Here is a 21,924-nt window from a genome sequence, read left to right as displayed (position 1 = left end):
TGGGCTCCCCGTTCAGTAGGGAGTCTGCTTGTCCCTCTGTCCCTTCCCTTGCTCATGCTCTCTCTCACAAATAAATAAAATCTTAAAAAAAAATGTATGTTAGGTGTACAAGAAATGCTGCAGAAGGAAACTAGGAACAGCGTGGGATTTTTCGTGGTGGTTGGTTTTACATTTGCATTCAAGAAAACAATTGGATAGAAATGTTTAAGTCTTATTATAAAGGTACCAGGTGGGGAGAAGCACAGGGAAAGCACGTGACAGCTGTGTTTTGAAATGCCTGGCACTGCTGTGTTACTCTTCAGAAATCCGTGTGGATTTGCGTGGATAATGCATTCACGCGAGGGGTGTAGCAGCTGCTGTGGCGGCTGGGTCAGTGTCAGAAGAAGCAGTGGGAATGCAAAATAGAAACTGGGAGAGAAAACCAGCTCTTTTCTGGTAATATGTCTGTTATGAGAAAAATGAAACTTACTCAGCGAGAGTTCTGATTACTTGGACTGTTATAACTAGTTATGCGTCTGTGTCCCAGAATATAGGCCTAGGGCGGTCCCTGTCTCAGCCTAGACTAAGGGAGAGTCCTTGTTTGCTGTTCTCAGAATGAGGAAAGCCATTTCCTCATTGAGTGGTTACATCAACTACAAAGTTGTTGCCATCACGTTGCACGTTGCCATCACAAATGCACGTTGCCATCAACCCCAGGAGATGTCAGTTTCACCAGGAAACCTGCCACAAATGCAAATTCTCAGGCTCCATCCTCAATAAAATGCCTCAGAAATTCTAGGAGTGGGGCCAAGGAATCTCTGTGTTAGTAAACTTTCCAAATAATCCTAATGCATGCTATAAAGTCTGGGAACCACATAATATTTTGACTGTAAGTAAAAAGTCTTTTAATTCCATAAAACAAAACTCTATAGGTTTTTCTTGAGATTTACGGGGGAAAAAATGGCCCTCTTCTTTGTTCTCAGTCTCCGTGGAGAATGTTTGATGTAAGCTTTGTCTACCTAGAAGAGTTGATGGCTAGTTCACACCTGCTAGAGGACTCTTCACACCCTAAATACCCACAACGTGCCCTTCTTCCTAAACACAGAACATACTCAGGCCTTTCCCAAGAGAGTCAACCCAGAGTCAAGGCAACCATTATGCCCAGCTATGCTCAGGGAACGCTTGGTGATGCACGGTTCCCCTCAACGGACAGGGTGTGACTTCCTGTGGTCTGGTCAGAAATTAAAAGACTAGATAAGATTAGATAACTCCTATGTGCCCGGGTGGGCACAAGAACCATAGAAAATATCCCAATTGAAGAAAGGGAACGTGGAGGAAGCTCAGAGGTCACAAGTCAGTATCATTGATGAACATCTGCTGGATAGGCATTTGGAAGATTCTTAGACCCAGATTCTGCTCTCCCATGAGAACCTTGCCATCATTCTCCATATCCCTGGCTCCACCCCCTGGGAGGCTTTTTGTGGCATTAACCCTTGTGTTCCCACGTCTTCTCCCACTGGTTGGGATTCTGTGTTCACCTTCTGGGCCCCAGAGACTCCTGTGCTCACACGGAAACTTTGTTGATAGTATCCCTCAATGGAGAGCATTTATTCAATGAAGCAATGCTTTCAAAGAATGCCTCAAATATTTGTCAGTGTCTGATTCTGACAATAAAGAGTTTTAAAAGTTGATTATCACGGAAGCATTAGTAGGTAAAAGAGAGGTGAGAAAAGCCACATAAAGGTGCAGCAGAGGAAATGTGTGGAAATGCGTCTCTGCATGTGTACCGACTTCTGGTTCTCTTTGAACTTAGCAGCAGGAGCTTTTCCACTTCTCTCACTGGCTGCTGCTCCGCCAGCTCTCTGGAAGCAAAGTCAGGGCTACTTCAGTTTCCAACCAGACCTGGCACATTCCTTTGTGTTCCTCTTGCACTTACTAAAGGGCCACAGGCAGAGAGCCCCATAACATGCAAGGCCAAGCAATTCCAGCTAAGATCGCCCCTTGATGTCAGGGCAGGGAAGCGTCACCATGAACTTTCTGGAATTTATGAACTGGGGGGAAGGTTAAAGTTTCATCCGTCTAATGACAGAGAGGGGGAAGTACTGCAACCCTGGGGTTGATGAAGTTCTTCCCTCTTCATCGGGAAATGAAACAACTGCATGGCGTGTGCTGTCAACAGAAGCACAATATTGCAGCATGAACTTAAAGAGTTGTGCCCTTCATCTTGGTGCATTCTCATTCATCATGGTCCCTGGTGTCTTATGGGAGCTCAAGAGAAGTTTGTTGCACAAAAAGTAAATTCCTGAACACAGATGGTGAGAGAGACAACAGAGTGGGACAGGTGGAGGAGAGTGGTCAGAGCAAAGGTCCAGGACATGGTTACACTTCCAAGGATCAGTTACAATGGACACCGTTATGGATCAGCGAAGAGAGTAGAGGACACGCTGTATGTGTTAGCGGAGGGGTGAGTGGATGGTGGGAGTAAAGATGAAGGCATGGAGGAAGACCTGGAAACCAGAGACTTGTGGATTATGTGCAGAGATCTTCAAATGTTGATGAGTGTGGCTTGAGCCCAGCGGGAACCAGTTGCAGAAAGGACACCAGTGGGGTGGTCACGGCACTCTGGAGTGACCATCTTTTCTTTTGAATTTGTTTTGTTGCATTCTTTATTTGACAATGTGATATATGCTCTGGGCATCACATTCAAAGTTAAATAATCTATACAGTTGAAATATATGTCTTCTTCCCATACAGACTCCCAGACAACCCGTTCCCTCTCTGGAGGTTACCCTAGAGGAAATATATCCTTTCCTATATATTCTATGCATAATGTGGTATTCTTTTTTTTCTTCCTCCTACCCTCCCTTCCTTCCTTTCAACAATGTTAGCACGCTGTATACACTCTTCTGCACTTTTATTTTTTTATTTTTTAATATATCTCAGAGATAGTGTAGAGCCACCTTATTATTTTTTACAACAGTTGCGTGCTGTTCTGTATATGAAAATTGAATTAATGAGTTCCCTAGTGATGAACATTTGAGTTGTTGTCAGTCCTTTGTTATTATAAACAAAGCTTCATGAGTATCTTTATACATGCCTTTGCATGCGTATCCAAATACAGGGTGGATTAATGAGTGAATTGCTGGGGTGAAGATTCACGAATGCTTAACTGCCATCCACAAATGCTCTCCATCTACACGACTTATAATCTCAATGGTGATGCATGATGGAGCCGGTTTACCCACATCCTTGCTAGTCCCCTTTTTTGAAAGGTGTTTCTTTGGTTGACCTAAGATGACCTCTCTTAATAGTGTTGGTTTGGTTTGCTCTTAATAAGAGCAGCTTTGACAATCATTTCCTGTGTTTAAGCCATTTTAATTTCCTGACCTTTGCCCATTTGTCCAAAGGAACTGTTTCAGCATTAAGGAATTCAATCCTTTACCCAGTAATGTACTGAAACAGTATTTTTAAGTCTGTCATTGATCTTTCGACTTTCTGGGGGTCCCTCTTCTATGAAACACGTTTTAATGTGGTGGAATTTCTTTACACTTTTGCCCTTTTGTGTTTTGTTTCATACTCACAACTTCCAGACCCTGTGATTTAAAAAACCCTCTCAAGAATTCCTGTAGAAATTTTGTAATTTCTATTTTTTAAATATTTCGATCTTTGGTGTGTATGGAATTCATTTGGGAGCACAAGGAGCACGGAAAGAGGACCAGGCCTCAGAGATGTTGTCTTCACTTGTGCCGTCAGCGATGTTGAGTGCCTACTGTATGCCAGGCCAAGTGCAAGGCGCTAGGGGAGAATTGGGTGGTGCAAACTGGAACTAAACCAGAGTCCCACGGTCCCAAAGCAAGTGCGTGCCATCAAAAGAGCTTTTGCTCAAAATATCTATAGGGCAGAGGAAAAGTGATTCTGCATTTCCAGATCTGGCTGAGAGAATTTTGGGAACCCAGAAAAAGAGACAGCAAAATTAAAAGCCCAGCCATGTGGCCCAGCCCATGCGAGTTGCAGCTACTCTGTCTTACTGTGTTCCCATTTCCCTCCCCTTCGTGACCACCTGGCCAGGCCTCCTACCCCTGTCTCTTGCCCTCGCTCTGGCTCTTCTCTGTCTGAAGGCCCGAGGACTGGTTATGGGCTCGCTCTAGGCCCTTCTGCTCCTCTGGGTGGTGGGCCCCACCTGCGCCCTCTGTCATTTCCTCACTGCCTTTCTCAGCCCGAGGGCCAGAGGGGACAACTCCACCAGCCTCTGCGGGCGGACTGCCCCATGGCTGCCCCTTTCTATTCAGCTCACGAATGAATCTGGAGAGTTGCCATCCCACAGCATCGGAGGCATTTTCAGAGAGTCGTTTGTGGGCAATTTTTCTTAGGTTGACGATCAGCTTTTCCTTCTCGGTCATCGTTCCATTGATGTTCAAGCCCTGCAGGCAGTGGTGGATGGCGGTGTCATCATGCAGCCGCTGGTACTCCTGGAAGTTTCTGTAGCACAGGTGGAGCTCTTGTCTCTCCGCTGGAGGCAGATCCTTCCGGAATTCTTTCTGGAAGTAATACCCCACCTCATCGTACTGGCCGGTGATGGCATAGAGGCAGGCGAGGTCTGAGCAGGCATGGGGAGGGTTCATATTCAGCTCAACAGCTCTCTTGAAGGGACCCACCATGTGTCTCGTCATCTCCTGCAGCTCTTCTTCATTCCCCTTCGTGGTGCACCTCCTTGACCTCTGTATTTGCCGGATTTTTGCTCTGTAGCAGCGTCCAATCTGCAGGTGTTGATAGACGTTGTTCGGTACCGATTCTAAAACCCTTTTTAAGTAATTCGATAACCGTGTTGAGAGTTTATTTCGGTAATATTTGGCCGCGCTGCAGAGTCCGTCCGTTGGGCACGGCGTTTTCTTCAAGGCCTCTTCGACTAGCTTATCTCCTTCGGCTTGTTTCTGGGCCTTCCGGAGAGTCAGAGCCAGGAGAGCGTGGTGGATATACTGGTTGTCAGGGCTCAGTTGGATGCCCGCCTCAGAAGGCGAACGTGCTCTCCGGTGGTGCTTTGTCACCCAGACGGTAGAGTGTGATGGCCAGTCCCAGGGAGAATTCTGGACTGGTGGGTTTCTTTTGCAAAGCCTTCTCAAAGCACTCCTTAGCCTGTTCATAATACTTTTGTCCCCATTTTAGAAGTGCCCGTCCCTTTTCACAGTCCATCTCGGGACATTCGATTCTATAGGCGCTTGCAAAGTTCTTGCAAAGATGTCCTACCTTGTCAAGGCGAGCCTGCGCTTCTGGACGCCTGCCCGTGTGGCAATAGACCCAGGCGTAGTTTCCCCAGGTGACCAGACTTCAAATTTTGCCTTGGCAGTCCTGTCCATGCAGGTTAAACTCTTCTGCTTGCCGTAAGCATTCCAGAGCCGCCTTGTCCTGGCCTCGGAGGTGTTTAACATAGGCGAACAGATTGTACATGATTGCTTTGAATTCTTTGTTTAGAAATTGTACCCGGTCACGCACTCTGTTCTCCAAGTCATCTAAGGATCTTTCTTCATCATACAAATTCCAGGTAAAATGGCATTTCAATTGTAATAAGTTATTTCCCAGGGAGTGTTTGATGATTTCACTGTAGGGGAAGAAAAGCAGACATTTGGGGATGTGAGTGAGCAGACAGACCAAATAAGAGGTTTAGGGCATGGTCACTTGACCACTTCTGAGAAGAAGGCCAAAACAGTGCTGGCACTCTGATCCAGAATTGTGATCGTTTCTAAGCTACCCAGTCTGTGGAATTTTGAAATAGCTCCCCGAATGGATGGAGATGATGGGATGGCCCAGAAAGAAGGGGGAGTGGAGGAAATTTATTACCCAGGGACACCGCAATTCCACTTTTGCCTCCAGGACCTCTGCAGTTTCAACAGCAATGCAAGGAAATTTCTCTGTGAAATTCGGCAAATGGTGCCATCATACTATTTAGTGAGGTTGGTTTTTTTGTTTCTTCTCTCAAGCACGGAAGCCAGGGTGTGAGCCTGGACTTGTGATCCACCCGAATATTTAGGGAAACTCAGAGGAAATGCTGGGCTTAAGACACCAAGAGATGAGAAGGGAATCGTTTGGGGCTGGGTGTGAATAGCTATCCCTGGGGGGTCCTTTCCTAGGGCTGGAGTGTGCACAGAGTGTTAGTTTATTCAGGTCGGCCCAAACAGGCTGTGGTCCATCTGATGTTGGGCCAACAAGTGTAGCCCCGTCTGTCACCATCTCTTCCTTTGCTGAGCTGGCTCTTCGGGCAGATTCACGAACTAGAACAACTCGAATACTCTGCACCCTCTACCTGGTGCCGGGATGGATGCTGTGGTCCACCACCCTTCTGACGGGCTCAGTGGTCACAAAGACAGTCGTCAGGTTCCTGACAGAGACAGAGAGACATCTGGAGCAGAAGAGAAACAGGACACAAAGAGCCCACATGCAAACGCTAGTCACAAAACTCAAAGGACAAACTACGAAACAGAAATTAAAAGACTATAAGCATGACAAGAGGTATCCCGTTTAATACCTAAGTGGCTCTTCTAGTATTTGCATTTCAGAAGATACTAATAGGAGCAGGTAGCTCAAAATTTACCAACACACATATGAAAAAAAATGGTCACTAATCAAAGAAATGCAAATTAAATCAACAGTATTTCAATGCCATTTAAAACTTCGGTTACAGAAAAAGATTTTTAAAAATCACAGCTGGGCACTTCTACTTACATGTGAGGGTTTGGATATTTTGACATAGAACTTGCATACGAGGAGCTCTTGACATAAAAATTTGAATGTTAAGACTGTATAGAAAACCAGACATTCAGTCAAAGGTTGTGATGGCCTATGGTTGTGTCAACTCGGCTAGGCTGTCGTGCCCAGTTACTCAATCAAACATGAACCTAAATGTTGCTGTGAAGGTATTTTGTAGATGTGATTAAAGTCCACAATCATTTAATTTTAAGTAAGAAAGATTATTTTACGGAACCTGGGTGGGCCTGGTTTAATCAGTCGAAAGGTTCAGAGCTAGCGCTGAGGTTCCCTGATGAAGAAATACTGCCAGTGGACAGCCACTGGCGCCCATGCCCTGGAGTCCCCGTCACCTTCCCTGATGATTTGCCCTGTGGGGTTGGACTTGACTATCCAGTCCTCGTCCTCACATAGGCCAATTCCTTGCTTCAAGTCTCTTTCTGTATGTCTCCTGCTGCCTCTGCTTCTCTGGCCACACCCTGACTGCCACACAAGTTTGTGAACAAGGGATGTTCATCGCAGGATTAGTTACAACTGCTTAACACTTTAAACTAGGTGATGGTGGGAAAAGGAAATATTTAAAGGTATCATGAGGCGACCCATCGAACACGTGAGACTCTTTTAGCCCCCTCCTCAAATCCTACTAAGGTGACATGGTTTATGAAGGCTTCTAACCATAAAGGAAAGAGAACACAAAGACGGCAGAATCTTGGAACCCTGACACAGCTAGACAAGTGGGGATTGGTTTCACTAAACATGGGAACGTGGGAAAGCTAACTCTGCCAGCAGGGGGGAACCCCTGGATAATGCAGAATTTCCCAAAGCCTCAGAGGTTAGCAGCACAAGGTGCTGCAGAAATGTGTGTGTGTGTGTGTGTGTGTGTGTGTGTGTGTGTGTGTCAGTGTGTGTGTGTAGGGGTGAACTGAGGTCCCTGGGCTCTCCAGCAATGGAAAACCACCAGAGGCCAAACAGGAAGCTCCAGGCACGTCCTTTATTGGGGCTCATGCCAGATCACAAGGCAAACAGCACAAAGGAAAGGGTCCTCCACGCTGGCTCCCGGAATGAAGGCTAGGGGAAGATTTTAAAGAGACTGAGGTGGGAAAGGAGTGATGTCTAAGCATATAGGCGAGGGAGGGAGACAGGAAGTTGCGTGCTCAGGTGCTATGGACCCAACCTGCACCGCATGTCTCATTAGCACATTGGAGCTCCGCCCTTGGGCGTGATTTCTAGTATAAAGAGGGAGAAAGTCTGTCAAAGGTCAGCGCTGGGGTTCACCTCGCAGGAGACTGGTTTGGTTCTGTCTTCGCCAGTCTTCATGGTGGAGCCCCCGCTTTGGTAAGCCTCCTGCCCCGGTGTTCCTGCAAGGTGTGCTGCTCGGGGACTTGGTTACAGCTGTCAGGGAACACTGGGGTTCCAGTCAAGATGGAGGGGACCGGAGTCCAGTCCCAGCTCTGTCTCAATGGGAAGGCTGATGAAAAGTTAGCTTAAGAAGAAGCTGTACCCCTAGACTCTGCCTCTGGTCCTTGCAATGCCCACCCCCCCAACGTAGCAGAGGTTGTACGTGTCTTCTGTACAGAGGATAAAACAGAGGGTCTTGGACAGTGGTTATAGGCACAGCTGGACACCTCGGGTACTATACAGCAAACAAGAGAGTTAAATAATTGTTTGCGTGTGGAATTTTGAGACCACATCTTCCCGAGTCACATGAGGCAGCCTGGCTTATTTCTTCCGGGCAAGGGTTGAGTAGCCTGTTATGGAGGAAGTCGAGGAAGTCCAGGACACCGACATCAGGGGGTCCTCATCAGAGGGAACAGTGAGGTCACCATAAAAGGAAGCCCCTCGCAGGTGCTCCAGGCTCCCCGTTGGCTTTTTAGCATTGCTCTCTCAATCATGAACGGGTGTCAGAGGACCCTAATGTTTTAGGAAAGGCCTCTCACCTGCAGGACAGTGGCCCAATGAAACGTGCTAAAAGTGTCCTGAAGGGAGCAGAATACTTAAAACAACATGAATAAGAACAAATAAAGGGCCATTGATAAATTGAGATTCGGGAGAAAACGCTGCATTCATGGAATAAAAGCAAATGCTTTGAAAAAAAAAAACCCAAACATTTAAAGAACGTGGAAGAAGTCTTAGAAATTAAAACAATTAAATTAAGTGAAAAACTCAGAAGATTAAGATTGAAAGGAAAAGTGGTAAAAAAAAAAATCTTTTAAATAGTAGAACAACCAGATAAAAAGAGGACAGGTATGATATATAACACAGGAAAATTAGAAAGACAGTCTTGGAGGGCCGACATCTGAATAATTTGAGTTCTAGAGGGGACAAGGGAAATGAAAGGAAGAAAGAACATTCTAGAAGAATGCAATAAAATTTCCCTGAACCGAAAGTTGTAAGTTTCCACATGGTAAAAATAAACTTTAGCCCCTTTGGTCGGACATCTTAGTGAGGCTGCAGGGGGAGCAGTGGCTCCCTGAGCTTTGCGATGAGCCGCCCAAGGACGAGAAGAAGAAAGATGCCGGGAAGTTGGCCAGGAAAGACAAAGATCCAGGGCACAGATGTGGGGGCAAGGCCAGAAACAAGTGGCCCAAAGGCAAAGGGAACAAGCTCAATAACCCAGTGTTGCTTGGCAAAGCGACATATGCCAGGTCTGTGCTCAAGTTCCTAACTGTAAGCGTAGACCCGCGGTCATCTCTGAGACTCAGGGCTCTCTGGCTAGGATGGCCCTTCGGGAGCTGCTTAGTCCGACTTACTAAACTGGTCTCAAAGCACAGAGCTCAAGTCACTGACGCCAGAAACACCGAGGGTGGAGGGGTCCCAGGTGCTGGTGAAGATGCTTGAACACATCCTACCGAATGCACGTTTTGGAGAATAAAACTTTATTAAATAAAACAACAGCAACAACAACAACAACCCTTTACCAAGTACTTGATGGTAAGCTTTTAGAACACTGGTGATGGACAGAATTCTACAGTTCCGGGGGGCAAAGGCTGTATAGACACAACAAGAGTCCAAATGCTGTTGAACATGTCGAGAACGCCGTGAAAAGCTGGAAGACAATGGAGAAATGCCTTCCAAAAACTGTAGGAAAATAATTTTAAATTTAGAATTCTAAGCATAGCCACATAATCATTTAAATGTGAGGAAGCATGAAGACCCTTTCACACACGTAAGTAACAAATTTACGTGTCAGACACTTGCTCAGGAAGCTGAGAGGAAAGGCCCCCCTCAAAATTAGAAGTAAACCCAGGTAGTAAATAAAGAAATGGGATTTAGGAATCACAGGACGAGGTGCAAGAGAAGGTCTTACATAAGATACGGGAGAGAAGGAAATCCTCCATTCTTCCCCACCCACCTGGAGAGCAGCCAGTGTGGACAGGAGTAGGTCAAAGGTCCTGTGAGTGATCGCCACGGAGATGTGACAATGGCAGCTCGCCTCAGGTTTTAAAATAGGGAAAGGAAGTTTGTTCCATTAGAATAGAGGTCAGGGCTGAGATGGTGGTAAGTACTTAGAAACCTGAGAAAAAGAAACAAAGAACAAAACCACTTTTGTTTGTTTGTTTCCTTTAACTTCGGAAAAAATGAAACAAAATAGGGGAAAAGAAAGGTCATGGTTGAACAAGACAGGGCTCAGCTGTGAATAGGGTTTGTGTGGTTGTAATAATCCAAATACTGAATATTGATCCAACCAAAGTCACAAAGAGATGTTGGGAGGAGAGGGTGTAGGAGAGGAGGGGTGTGTGTGTGTGTGTGTGTGTGTGTGTTGGGGAGGGGGTTCAATGGTGGAAAACAAATCGATAATGGCTAAAATTTAAAAATAAAGAACTTCCAATATAAGCATATTATTTAAGTATATGGCTATAAATAGCACAATAGTCACTAAAAGAATGACTGGTTCCTCTGGGTAATGGGAAATATGGTGGGGGGTGGGGGCTGCTGTTTCTCGGACCTTGTAGATCGTGTTGACTATTTAAATGGTATGAATGCATAAATTTGATTATAAAGTAAGGAATCGGGAAGGAAGGAGGGAAGGAAGGAGGAATGGAAAGGGGGAAGGAGGGAAGGAGGAAAGAACAAAGGGAAAGAAGGAAGGAAGAAGTCATAATACATCCATATTTTGCAGCATTATCGAAGCCCTTGATACTCATGATATCGAAAAATTTTACTGATAACAAAATATAATGTTAAGTAAAAAGATAAGATGAAACTGTATGGAATCTATACCCTTAACTTTGAAAAGATTTCCCCCAAAATCTATTTAATAAAATATCTATATCTACATCTATGTCAAATGTTGAAATAGTTTATTTCTGGTTGGTTATATAAGAGACGATTGAATTTTCCCACTTAGACTAGCTGGCATTTTCCCCAAGTTCTTTAGTGTGCTCATAGTATCTTTATCCTGAAAAAAGTCCTTCATGATTCTATTTTTTGTTTGTTTGTTTTTCAAAGATCACTGAGGATTAAAAACAAAACAGAAAAGGAAAGTGTGGGTACCGGGACTGATGGAGCCCAATTTCTCTGCAGGCTCTGGGGAACCTCAGAGATGTGAATTCTGGTTTAGTGCTCGACTGCGTTTCTTTGGAAAAGAATTAGTTAAATCCAGTCCATCCTTTATTAGGGCATCCAGTGCTGAGCTTATAAAGAGTACGATGCCCTTAAAAATTATAATTAAATAACCCCAAGCTCCTGACTTTTCCTTTCAAATGAAAAACAGAAAAACAAAAGCTTGTAAGAATATTTCTGCCGGGTTGGCATCCTTAACTGATGAAAATTTGCCTGCAACAGAATGAAATAAATTTGCCCTTCCCCCCACGTCTCCTGTTCCTTTTCTTCCCTGCTCCAGCCTCTGGCCACTTCCTGGCTAGGATTTCTAAAAGTTTCCACTGGGGACAGCCTGTGTGCATCTGAAAAGTGCTGCAAAATTTAAAATGCCTGCAACAATTATGATCTAGACTTAAGGTATATTAAATACTTAAGCCGATGCTGAAATCTGGCACTTAAGAAAAATTTGTATTGAGATTTTTCAAAGACACTAGACACAATTTCAAGAGATCAATGCAAGAAAAAACCGTTTACCTCATGGTCGTAGGCTGAGTGCTGCCCAGCGGTCCTGCAGTGTTCTGGCAAACGCTGACTTGCTGCTCAGAAATCTTCCTGAGCTGGAAACCGCCTCGGGCCCCTGGCCAACCTAGTAGTCTTCAAGCCCACGTGATCAATTAAGTAAACCTTCCCATATTCATACATCATGCATCTTTTTTTTTAATTTTAAAAATTTAAATTTAGTAGGATTTATTAGTAACACAATTTATTAGTAACACAATTACACAGAATAAAGTTCAGGAATTCACCAATGATGGTCACCAAGATGTGCTTCTTTGTGGCTTTTTAAACAGTATTTCTCATGATTCAAATTTATTCAGAGTATAGGTGAATCTCATACATAGCTTCACAATATGGATGTTACAGGTCTTCCATCAGTAAAATTAATGAAAACATATCTTTCATGAAAGGCACAGGAAGAATCTAAACTAACACATTTAAGAAAGTGTGATAACTTTGAATTTCTTTACAAAGAAGAAAAACGAATCCCCAAAATAGAACAGGTGAAAATGTAGTATGTGTAGTCCACATACACATACACGTCAAGAAATATACTTCAACAAAATGATAGCACTTCATAGAGCAGAGCACTTCAGCACCTCACCAGACTCTCCTGCGCCACCTGCTGGGCACTAAGGAACCAGATCGGGACACAACTTCTGAGCACCAAGGTAACATCCACAGCAGGTGCTGTGGACGAATCTCCAAGGACGAGAACCACAGCACTGCTGACGAGGGGTGCCTTCGTCTGTACTTGCACGTGTGAGTGGAAATGTCTCCTGGCAAGTGCAACTGACTTTCAGCTATGCTGGTCTCCTGCTGGGGGAAAAGGAGACCTGACCAAGGAGAGCTTTGCTCTTTCTGATTGGGAACTCAGCTGGGACAAAATGTTTTGGAGGAAGCATACGTGAAGATGTTCAAGGTGGAGGAAAATTTACTGGAGGGAGGACCCGACATGTAGCAGTCAGAGAACTAGAAATCCAAGTGACCACTGCACCCGTGTGCCTTGAGGAAACCGTGGCCGCGGTCAGACCACTAGCTGATACTGATGGCGAAACTTTGCTCAGGGCTTCAAAGGACTCAGGTGATTTACTCCATTTGACCCCCTTGGGAGAGATGGCCATTTATCAGAGGAGTAAGAGAAGACTCAGCCTGCTTATGGAACATGCCCAGGGAGGCAAGTCTGGGTCTGCTGACCCAAGGACCCCACTTGTTTAATTGTGGAGCATATGGGCACGGTGTCTCTTGATCTAAAGGTCTGAACTACATAGTTCATTGATACACTGCTGGCAGGAATGTGAGTTGGTGCAGCCATTATGGAAAACAGTATGAATCTTCCTCAAAAAATTAAAAATCGGGGGCGCCTGGGTGGCTTATCTATCTATCTATCTATCATCTATCTATCTATCTGATTATCTATCTATCATCTATCTACTCATCTCTCTTTCTCTGTCAGTCTGTCTGAGAATCTTTTGCTCAGACTCAAGATAATTCTTCCAGTCGGTTACTGGCCATCTTCATCTGGGATAATCATAAGTTAGGAGCTAGTGAACTACAGCCTGTGGGCCAAATCCATTCCTCTGCCTATTTTTGTATAGCCCTCAAGTTAAGAATGCTTTTAAAAAATTCTTTTAGGTGCGCCTGGGTGGCTCAGTTGTTAAGCATCTGTCTTCAGCTCAGGTCATGATCCCAGGGTCCTGGGATCGAACCCTACCTTGGGCTCCCTGCTCAGCAGGAAGCCTGGTTCTCCCTCTCCCACTCCCCCTGCTTGTGTTCCCTCTCTCGCTGTGTCTCTCTCTGTCAAATAAATAAATACAATCTTTTAAAAAATGTTTTAGAGTTGTAAACACACACACACACACACACACACATACACACACACACTCAGAAAAACGTGACAGAGACCACCGTATGTGGCCTGCAAAGGCTAGAATATCTACTCTCTGGCCCCCTGCAGAGAAAAAGTTGCTGACCCCTATCATAAGTGAATTTAGTAAGTCTAAAATGGAATTTATCTTTCTCTACAAAACTCCTCTTCTTCTAGTCCCTATAGTCATGAAAGGCCCCATAATTTACCACATTATGCTGCCTCATGGATTAGTAAAGACCTGGGGGAATGTTTTATATTTACTGCCTGCCATGTCCAGATTTGCGCAGGGGAGAGTTGCCACCATTAGAACATGCCTTTCTCAATGGGATGCCTTCTTCTGTCTTCTCCATCCTCATCAGGGAGCCCCAAGGCAGCTGGCGCTCCTGGTACGTCAGGCACGGCCTTGTCTTCAGAGTTCACTTCATGTGGCTTAAAGCTGCTATTTTGGAGATGTACCAACTGTTTCCTTGTAGGAGTTCACTCCTTTCTTAATTCTCTCTGGAAGTAGCCTCTTGCTTTTCCACACTCCTCTGTCTCCATGTACGTGTGAGCCAGATGGCGGCAGGCAGCAGATAGTCCCACTGGACTCAGTAGCTGCCTTTAGAGAATTTAAACCACTGTGGAAAACAACAGGGAGTTTCCTTAAAAAGATAAAAATAAAACTACCATGTGATCCAACAATTCCACTTCCAGGTATATATCTGAAGGAAAGGAAGCTACTACGTTGAAGAGAGATCTACACCCATCGTTCACTGAAGCATTATCGACGGTAGCCAAGATATGGAAGCAACCTAAGAGTCCATCAATGGATGAATAAGAAAAAAAATGTGGTGTATATAGATGTGTATGTATGTGATGGAATATTATTCAGCCACGAAAAAGGAAATGTTACCATTTGTGGCAACATGGATGGGCCTTGAGGGCATTATGCTAAGCGAACTAAGAGAAAGACATACTGTATGACCTCACTTAGACGTGAACTCTAAAAATACCCCAAACTCATAGAATAAGAGATCAAATTTGTGGTTGGCAGAGAGGCAGGGGTCTTGGGGAGTTGGGTGAAGGCGGTCATATGTACGAGCTTCTGGTTATAAGATAAATGCACACTGGGGATGTAATGTACCACATGACCACAGTCACCAACGCAGTCTGGTACCTTTGAAAGTTGCTAAGAGAGTAGATCCTTAAAGTTCTCATCACAAGGGAAAAAGTTTTTTTTTGTAACAAAAACTTTTGTGGGGTGATGGATGTTAACTAAACGTTGTGATAACCATTTCACAAGATATAGGAGTGTCAAGTCATTACGCTATATCCCTTAGACAGTGTTGTCAATTATATCTCAATAAAAATGGAAGAAAGAAATAACAATAAAGGTACCTTATTGAAAAAAAATTGATAGCACATCTTAGAGCCTGTACAACTTATTCATTCCCATATGCTTTTGCATTTTGAATGTGTTTGGCTTTTTCCCCAGCGTAGTTTCAGATCTGGAGAACCAGGTAGGCTGTTTTTGGTCAGAATCCATAAATCTTTTATAAGTAATTCAGAGCTTTTTCCAGATTTCCTGTTCTGTGTCAAGCTTTGCCCACACTATAACGTATGGAGTTTGCATCAAGGCCTCTATTAATGACCTTTCTACTTCTTCTTCATGCTTCTTCTGAAGTTTCAAGGCCAAATAATTTAAGGCATTGTTGGTTAAGATTCAGCTCAAAGACCTTTCTCAGGAAATGGAGGGATTTCTCTGTTGGTTGCCTCTACCATTCCTTGTGGTTTGGCTAGAATTTCTGGTCTCCAACTTGGGGTCATGGCAGGACCTTGGTTTTTTCCCAGTGCATTTGGAAATCTGAAATCCTTCCTGAAGATGGGAGCCTCCTTCATGCTCATTCTGCCCTGGATTCCAGCACCTGCCACTCAGAGAGAAAGTTAATCCCGGTTGCTTTTCCAGAACTGTCCTTCAACCTCATGGCTGCCCGGAGCCTCCCTGTACCCCACATCCATCCTCTTCTAAGGAATAGTCCCTTTTGATTATTCACTGGAGATTAAACTCTCGCTGAGCTAAGCAGAAGGGAGGAAAGTGGGGTATGTCACAGAAAGGAGAAGGTGGGTTTCTGTTCATCCCTAAAACCTGGGGTCTCAGATGATCAGATCACACCAAACAGAATCTTGTGACCGGTGAGCTTTGAACAAGTCTCACCTCCCTTTTTTCTTAAACTGTTCTGCTTCTAGTAATGCAGCCGAAAGTGGCAGCTATTTTTCTGGGGCATATCATCTTGGTACCAAGTGATCTTTCACACAAGCCACGTTCTTAAGTGTATTTTATATGAGCTTCTGTAAAGCATTTGTTGACAAAAATCTCTCTCATTCGGTTTCCATTATGTATTCTTTTAGAATATATTTTATTTTTTATAATATACTTTTAATTTATTTAGAGCATATTTGTATATTCTCTTAAATGATATTATATATGAAATTTAAAGTTAGGATTATTTTATATTATAGAACATAAATATGTATGTGTAAATACACTATTATTATAGCAATATTTAAATATAGCATAAACATAAGGCAATAAAACTATATCAATATATTGCACAGTATTTATATTATTATCATAGTATATTTGCTATATAATGTGTAAAAATAATATATTCTATCGCATAATATATCATGTTCTATTATATATCTATATAATTTGTGTATGTGTAGCAGTAATATATATTCTATGTGCTTCTATTATTACTTTTTTTTAACCTAAACTTGACTTTATATTTTTCACAATTCGATTATATTTTGTGAGACTTCTTGCTTTTTCAAAGCACAAAAGCCTATTTGGAGCCTGTCTTCATAATTGTATTTTTTGGGCTTAATATTCCAAACTAACATAATTGTCTAGTCCTCTAGCTCTGAAGTAAAATAGGGCAACACTCTAGCTGTGTGTCCTTGGGAGAGTTACTCAATTTGTCTCTGCCTCGGATTTTTGTCATATTCATTTTTATCAGGATTAAATGAAATAAACCAAGGATGGCACGCTGTTAAGTGTGAATTACATTTTATTACTGATGTCCATTCTGTGGGCCTCCCCCCCACCTGTCTGATACAGGGCAGCGGAGAGAAATTGATCCCTTACGTCTTGGACACAGTGACAAATCCTGGGTCAGTCCAGCGTGGCCTCTCTTGCCTGTCAGAAGTTTTATATAAGGAGAGCACAAGTCTCGTCCCCTCTTCTTTCTCTTCCAGCCTAGATAGGACAGCGTGGAAACTGAGAAAATAAAACCAGCCTCGTTATACTGCCCGGGAAAGAAACTCCGGAAATTACCTTGGTAAGAATCACTCTTTCTCCTGTTGTCACCCTCTTGCTGGTCTCCCTGCGACTCTTGGTCCTGAGTCAAGAGATTCACGCAAAGACTTATTCCGAGTGAGGAGAGGGGGACTGAAGGAAAGAGGCAGGATTGGATGACAGGTCCTTGAAACGTCAGTGTGCTATGTCCTGCCCCCACGTGTGTGCAGCACTCTGTTGAAGTGAGCTTTGTAACTCAGCTGAGACTGGAACCCTTAAAAACAAAACAAAGCAACAAGTTGGGGGGGGGGAGCATGCTCCCATGCGGAGAGTGGGAAGGGGCTGTTGTTTGTGTAAAAACAACCATAGGGTAAAAGAGGTTCAACCTTCCTCTGGATGAAAGAAGGCACCGCTGCTCCCACCCCAGTCCCAGCCCTAAATCCGATCACGGGCAGCAGAGCGTGTTCTGAATGATTTCCGCCATTTACAAATAATCACCAGTAATTGATCAACAATGGTTCCCTCTGTTGTGTCTGTACTTTTCTCAACAGCTGAGGGTAAATTCAGGAAAACTGAACTCGGAATACATATTCTGTCTGTCCGTCCGTCCATCCATCCATCCATCCATCCATTTCTATTCATTCACTAACTCAGTCGATATTTATGGAATTGCAACCATGTGTGGAAGACTGTTCTATCCTTCTAATATTTGAATATAATACAAATCAAAGCAAAGACAGCTAACAATTATTGATCCTTAGCCATGTGCTAGGAATTATTTTAGTTGTTCTGCATATACCATTGTGTTTTCTCTCTGAAACAGCTTTGTCATGTATACTGTGATTATCCCCTTTGTAGAGATCAGGAAAGGGACTGAAAGGGATTAGATACTTCGCACAAGACCGCATACTAGCAAGTGGTGGAGCTTTGCTTCAGCCCTGGTGGTCTGGCTCTGGAACCAGAAGGAGGGGGAGAGGAGGTGAGTGAGGACCTATGGAATAAAATTTAAGGAGGCACTTGCTCTCAGGGGGTATAAAGGCTGCCCCTGCACTTGCATGACCTTGAGTGTGTTTCCTTAAATGATGTGCCCTAGGAGCCCCACTCCCCTCCTCCTGCCTTGTCTGAGCCCATCCAGCACCTCCGTTGTCAAAAACTGCCCTTTACAGATTAACATTCTCTCCACACTTACGCTCTGGGGTAGAAAGGTCACACTCTGACCTGAGCTGGCAGTGCCGTCCGTCCCACAAACCCTCTAGTCCGGCGTTGAAGATGATATAGAAACAAACGAAATCATAACAGAACCTTCGGACCTTGCAGTTAGAGTTTATTTTTAATTTTTTATTTAAATTCAATTTAATGAACATATACTGTATTATTAGTTAGTGATTCATTAGTTGCATATAACACCCAGTGCTCCTCACATCACGTGCCCTCCTTAATGCCCATCATCCAGGTACCCTATGCCCCCCCACCTCCCTTTCAGCGACCCTCAGTTTGTTCCCTAGAGTTTAGAGTCTCTTATGGTTTGTCTCCCTCCTTGTTTTCATCTTATTTTACATTTCCTTCCCTTCCCTTATGTTCACCTGGGGAAACGCATGAGTGAAATCATAAGGTATCTGTCTTTCTCTGACTGACTTATTTTGCTTAGCATGATACCCTCTAGTTCCATTTGTCTTTCTAACACACAGAAAGCAGAATACCAGTGTACTTTAAAAAATCCATTCATTTTGGGACTCCTGGGTGGCTCAGTGTGTTAAGCATCTGCCCCCGGCTCAGGTCATGATCTCAGGGTCCTGGGAACCAGCTGCTTCAGGCTCCCTGCTCAGTGGGGAGCCTGCTTCTCCCTCTCCCTCTGCCTGCCACTCCCCACCACTCATACTCTCTCTCAAATAAATAAAAATAAAACCTAAAGAAAAAAAATCCATTCATTTCAAGCTTAGTCTGTCCTGACCACGCATAAAATTTCAAAGATTTCCCTTCACAAGCCTTCTACAACTTTCTTTTGCATAAAAGATTTTGTCCCAAGCTATTTCTTTCCAAACAACCAGTCTCATTTAGGATAAAATTACTTTCTTTTACCTTCAACAAAAATGTATTCCCATTCCTTATGCCTTTCTTACACCTACAGAGTTGCTTCCCTAATTCCCATCAGTCTTAATTACATTTAGCAGAATTTTAACTCTTAGAAACCCTAGTCTCCAGTGAAAACTAAGTAGTAACCAGTTGTGAATTGTCACACCAGAATTCTTTAGATGGCAGATTTATGAATCAGCTAAGCACAAAGCATGTTTTCCCACAGACCCAAATATCCTTAGTTTCTTTGCAATAAGTCAAAAGCATAAATCTACATCTAATAATCATTGCTTTAGCACTTTATCATATTTGGAAAAGACTAGATAACCAATGAATTCAATCCAATCTATCATCCAAGCAAAACTTTAAAGGTTCAGGTTACCAAAGACTTTGAGAGCTATCTTAACAATTACCCATGAAAACTTTGGGACGGACAAAATTAACCATCATCTTAAGTCATCTTTTTTGCTGACAAATTGCAGCAGAGATCACACGCGCTTATTCGACCTTTAGCAAACCTTGGTAGAATAAAAGTTTCATGTTCAGTGCTGGTAACTCTAAAGACATGTCCATTTTAATTAAACCAACAAACTTAAATTAATTTCGATACCGAATTATGTTCCACCTGGGTCCACTTATAAGTCAAACAATTTGTTCCGCATTGTCAATTCTTACCTGGGACACTGGCGGGGAAATCTAAAGTGGGGGGTGTATGCAGGCTGCACCCAGGTTGGTGCAGAAACGGGAGAAGGAGGAGGGGAGGCAAAAGAGGCAGAGTGCTGCTGCCAGAAGGTGGAGAAAGAGGGTTCCTCGTTCTAAACCTCATAGGCTCAGACTGATGAACAGGGGCCATGTTTTTTCCTGCCAATGCGGAAAGTGCGGTCTGTACCCAGCCAGAGAAGACAGGGAACTTCCCTGAAACAAAGGGAGTTTCAGCAGCTGCTTGGGAACATTCCTTAAAGTCCCCGTCCCGAGGGAGATGAAACATAGTTGGCTCCAGTTACAGCCATTAACCCAGGAAAAGAGGGAGAAGCCCCCACATCTATTAGGAGGAGGAACGGAGAGAGAGAGTCACAGTCCCCTTAGGGATGGCCTGTGTTTCCTCCAGCAATCTGGATTCTAGGAGGAGGAGGCCTATTTAGATAAGTATCACCCTATATGTCAGAAGGTAGTTTACTAGCCTGGTTACTGACCAAACACGTTTGGCAAGAGGTCCTTGGCTCCGGGTCCTGGTCTAGAGCCCCGAAGGCCTGGACCTCGGGTACCTTCACCATTTGCCCTGTTTCATGCGGGAGCGATCTAACGGGTAGACCCTAATGCGGCCATGCAGTGTTACAGGGGCTCAGTCCTTTCCCAAGTTTTGCGATCTGAATTGTCTCCAGTGGGTTCCAAGAGGCCAAAAGGCATTCCAAGAGCATGTCCTTGGGAACTGAAGAGAAAGTCCCTTACCCAAATCCCCCCCACTCCCAGGTGGGTCCCACGCAGAATATGTCACAGGTTCCAGGTGTCAAAAGCCACCAGAGGCATCCCTCAAATGAGAAATCGCTACTGACCACCATTGTGCCTCAGCATAAAAGCCCCAGGGATGGATGCTAGTGTCCCCCTGCTTCCCCACTGCATCCTAAGGCTACAGATATGGGTGCCTGGCGTATGGCCCGAAATACCGAGCCGTGCTGTCCCATGCCCAGAAGGCTGCGTTATTGCCCTGCTGTGAAGGTTGTGCTGCAAAGAACCCGCTGTTTTTAACCCAAGGAAAACACTAGAAAAGTTTTTATAAGGGGAAATTACCCAATTTTGTAGCTTAAGTGGTTAGTAGAGGATATTGACAGAAAACAGTGAAGATTGAAATCCATCATGGTCTAAGTGACATTCTACCACATGTAGTCCTTACAGCCAACTTCCCTAGGAAACTGTCCCCGGTTGGGTTTTAATTCCTTCGGGTACTGGTTTCGGCTGGCTCCCAATGGAGGTCGTATGGTCAGAAGCAGCTAGACCGGAGATGTGAAGGGGATCACATTAGATCAATCAGGAGGAAACCTCACAGGGGAGTCTTAAGATTGGCAGCTGTCCTGTGACTTAGGTGGCCGTCCCGTGCCCAACAGACAACTTCATAGAAGGACAGGAATAAAGAGAGGGCATCAAGTTTCTGGATGTTATTACCATTCCAGCCAGGGTACTAACTGCCAGCCAAACATATACATCATGTAATATATAATATAATATCATATATATATGTGGGAAGAAAAGTCAAAAGAAAAAAAATTAAATTTCCTTACTGCCTACAGCCCACTGACAAGTCCTTGAAACAGGCAGAGTGACCTTCCTCTAGGGACTCAGCTGCCTCCATGTTGACACTTTGCTGAGGGTCATAACGTCCCGTGATGGAAACCGAAACTACACCCCAGGCAATAACGACTGCCCAGAGGAAGCTTCCCATGGCCCAGAGCACCCCGCCCCATGTGAGCTCAAACCCGGACTCACGCCTGCGCCGATGGACCGTGGGGTGACCCACAGGCACCTCTCCCTCATTACAACACAAAATCTCCCCCCAGGGAGGAGCCCGAGCCTATTTACAGAACATGCAAGTGTGCACATGCCTTAGGGCACCTGCTCAGCCTCATCCCTGCCCCTACATCCGAGGACCAGGCTCCTTCGTCCGAGTACTCATCCCAACCTTAAATACAAGGAACGCACCGCCCTTGCCCGGGGGCCCAGCTTTGGAGGTTATTCCCCGAGATTTCCTTAATTTGCTAAATAAAGTTTCCTTTGTGCGACAAACTGGCTGCTGTAGTTTCTATCCGACTCACCAGGCAGCGAGCTCACGTTAGTTGGGTTACACTTGTTTTGACTTAGATATGAAATTAACATCTCTTCACAAAAACATCCC

The 21,924-nt window shown here is 44.3% G+C and overlaps 1 protein-coding gene and 1 pseudogene across 1 annotated transcript; one reads left to right on the top strand and one right to left on the bottom strand.

Annotated features, from left to right (window-relative positions):
• Positions 1-1,165: 1,165 nt before the first annotated feature.
• Positions 1,166-11,838, bottom strand: LOC103661946 (interferon-induced protein with tetratricopeptide repeats 2-like). The gene is made up of 2 exons (XM_008689621.2): positions 11,794-11,838; positions 1,166-5,575 (listed from the first exon to the last, which is right to left on the bottom strand). Exon 2 carries the CDS (start codon positions 5,118-5,120, stop codon positions 4,053-4,055), a length of 1,068 nt encoding a protein of 355 aa, XP_008687843.2. The 5' UTR covers positions 5,121-5,575; positions 11,794-11,838; the 3' UTR covers positions 1,166-4,052.
• Positions 7,307-9,790, top strand: LOC103661964 (annotated as a pseudogene).
• Positions 11,839-21,924: the final 10,086 nt, after the last annotated feature.

Source organism: Ursus maritimus, unplaced genomic scaffold (assembly GCF_017311325.1).
Source record: "Ursus maritimus isolate PB19 unplaced genomic scaffold, ASM1731132v1 scaffold_7, whole genome shotgun sequence".
NCBI lineage: Eukaryota > Metazoa > Chordata > Mammalia > Carnivora > Ursidae > Ursus > Ursus maritimus.
This window is presented reverse-complemented; position numbering and strand designations above follow the sequence as displayed.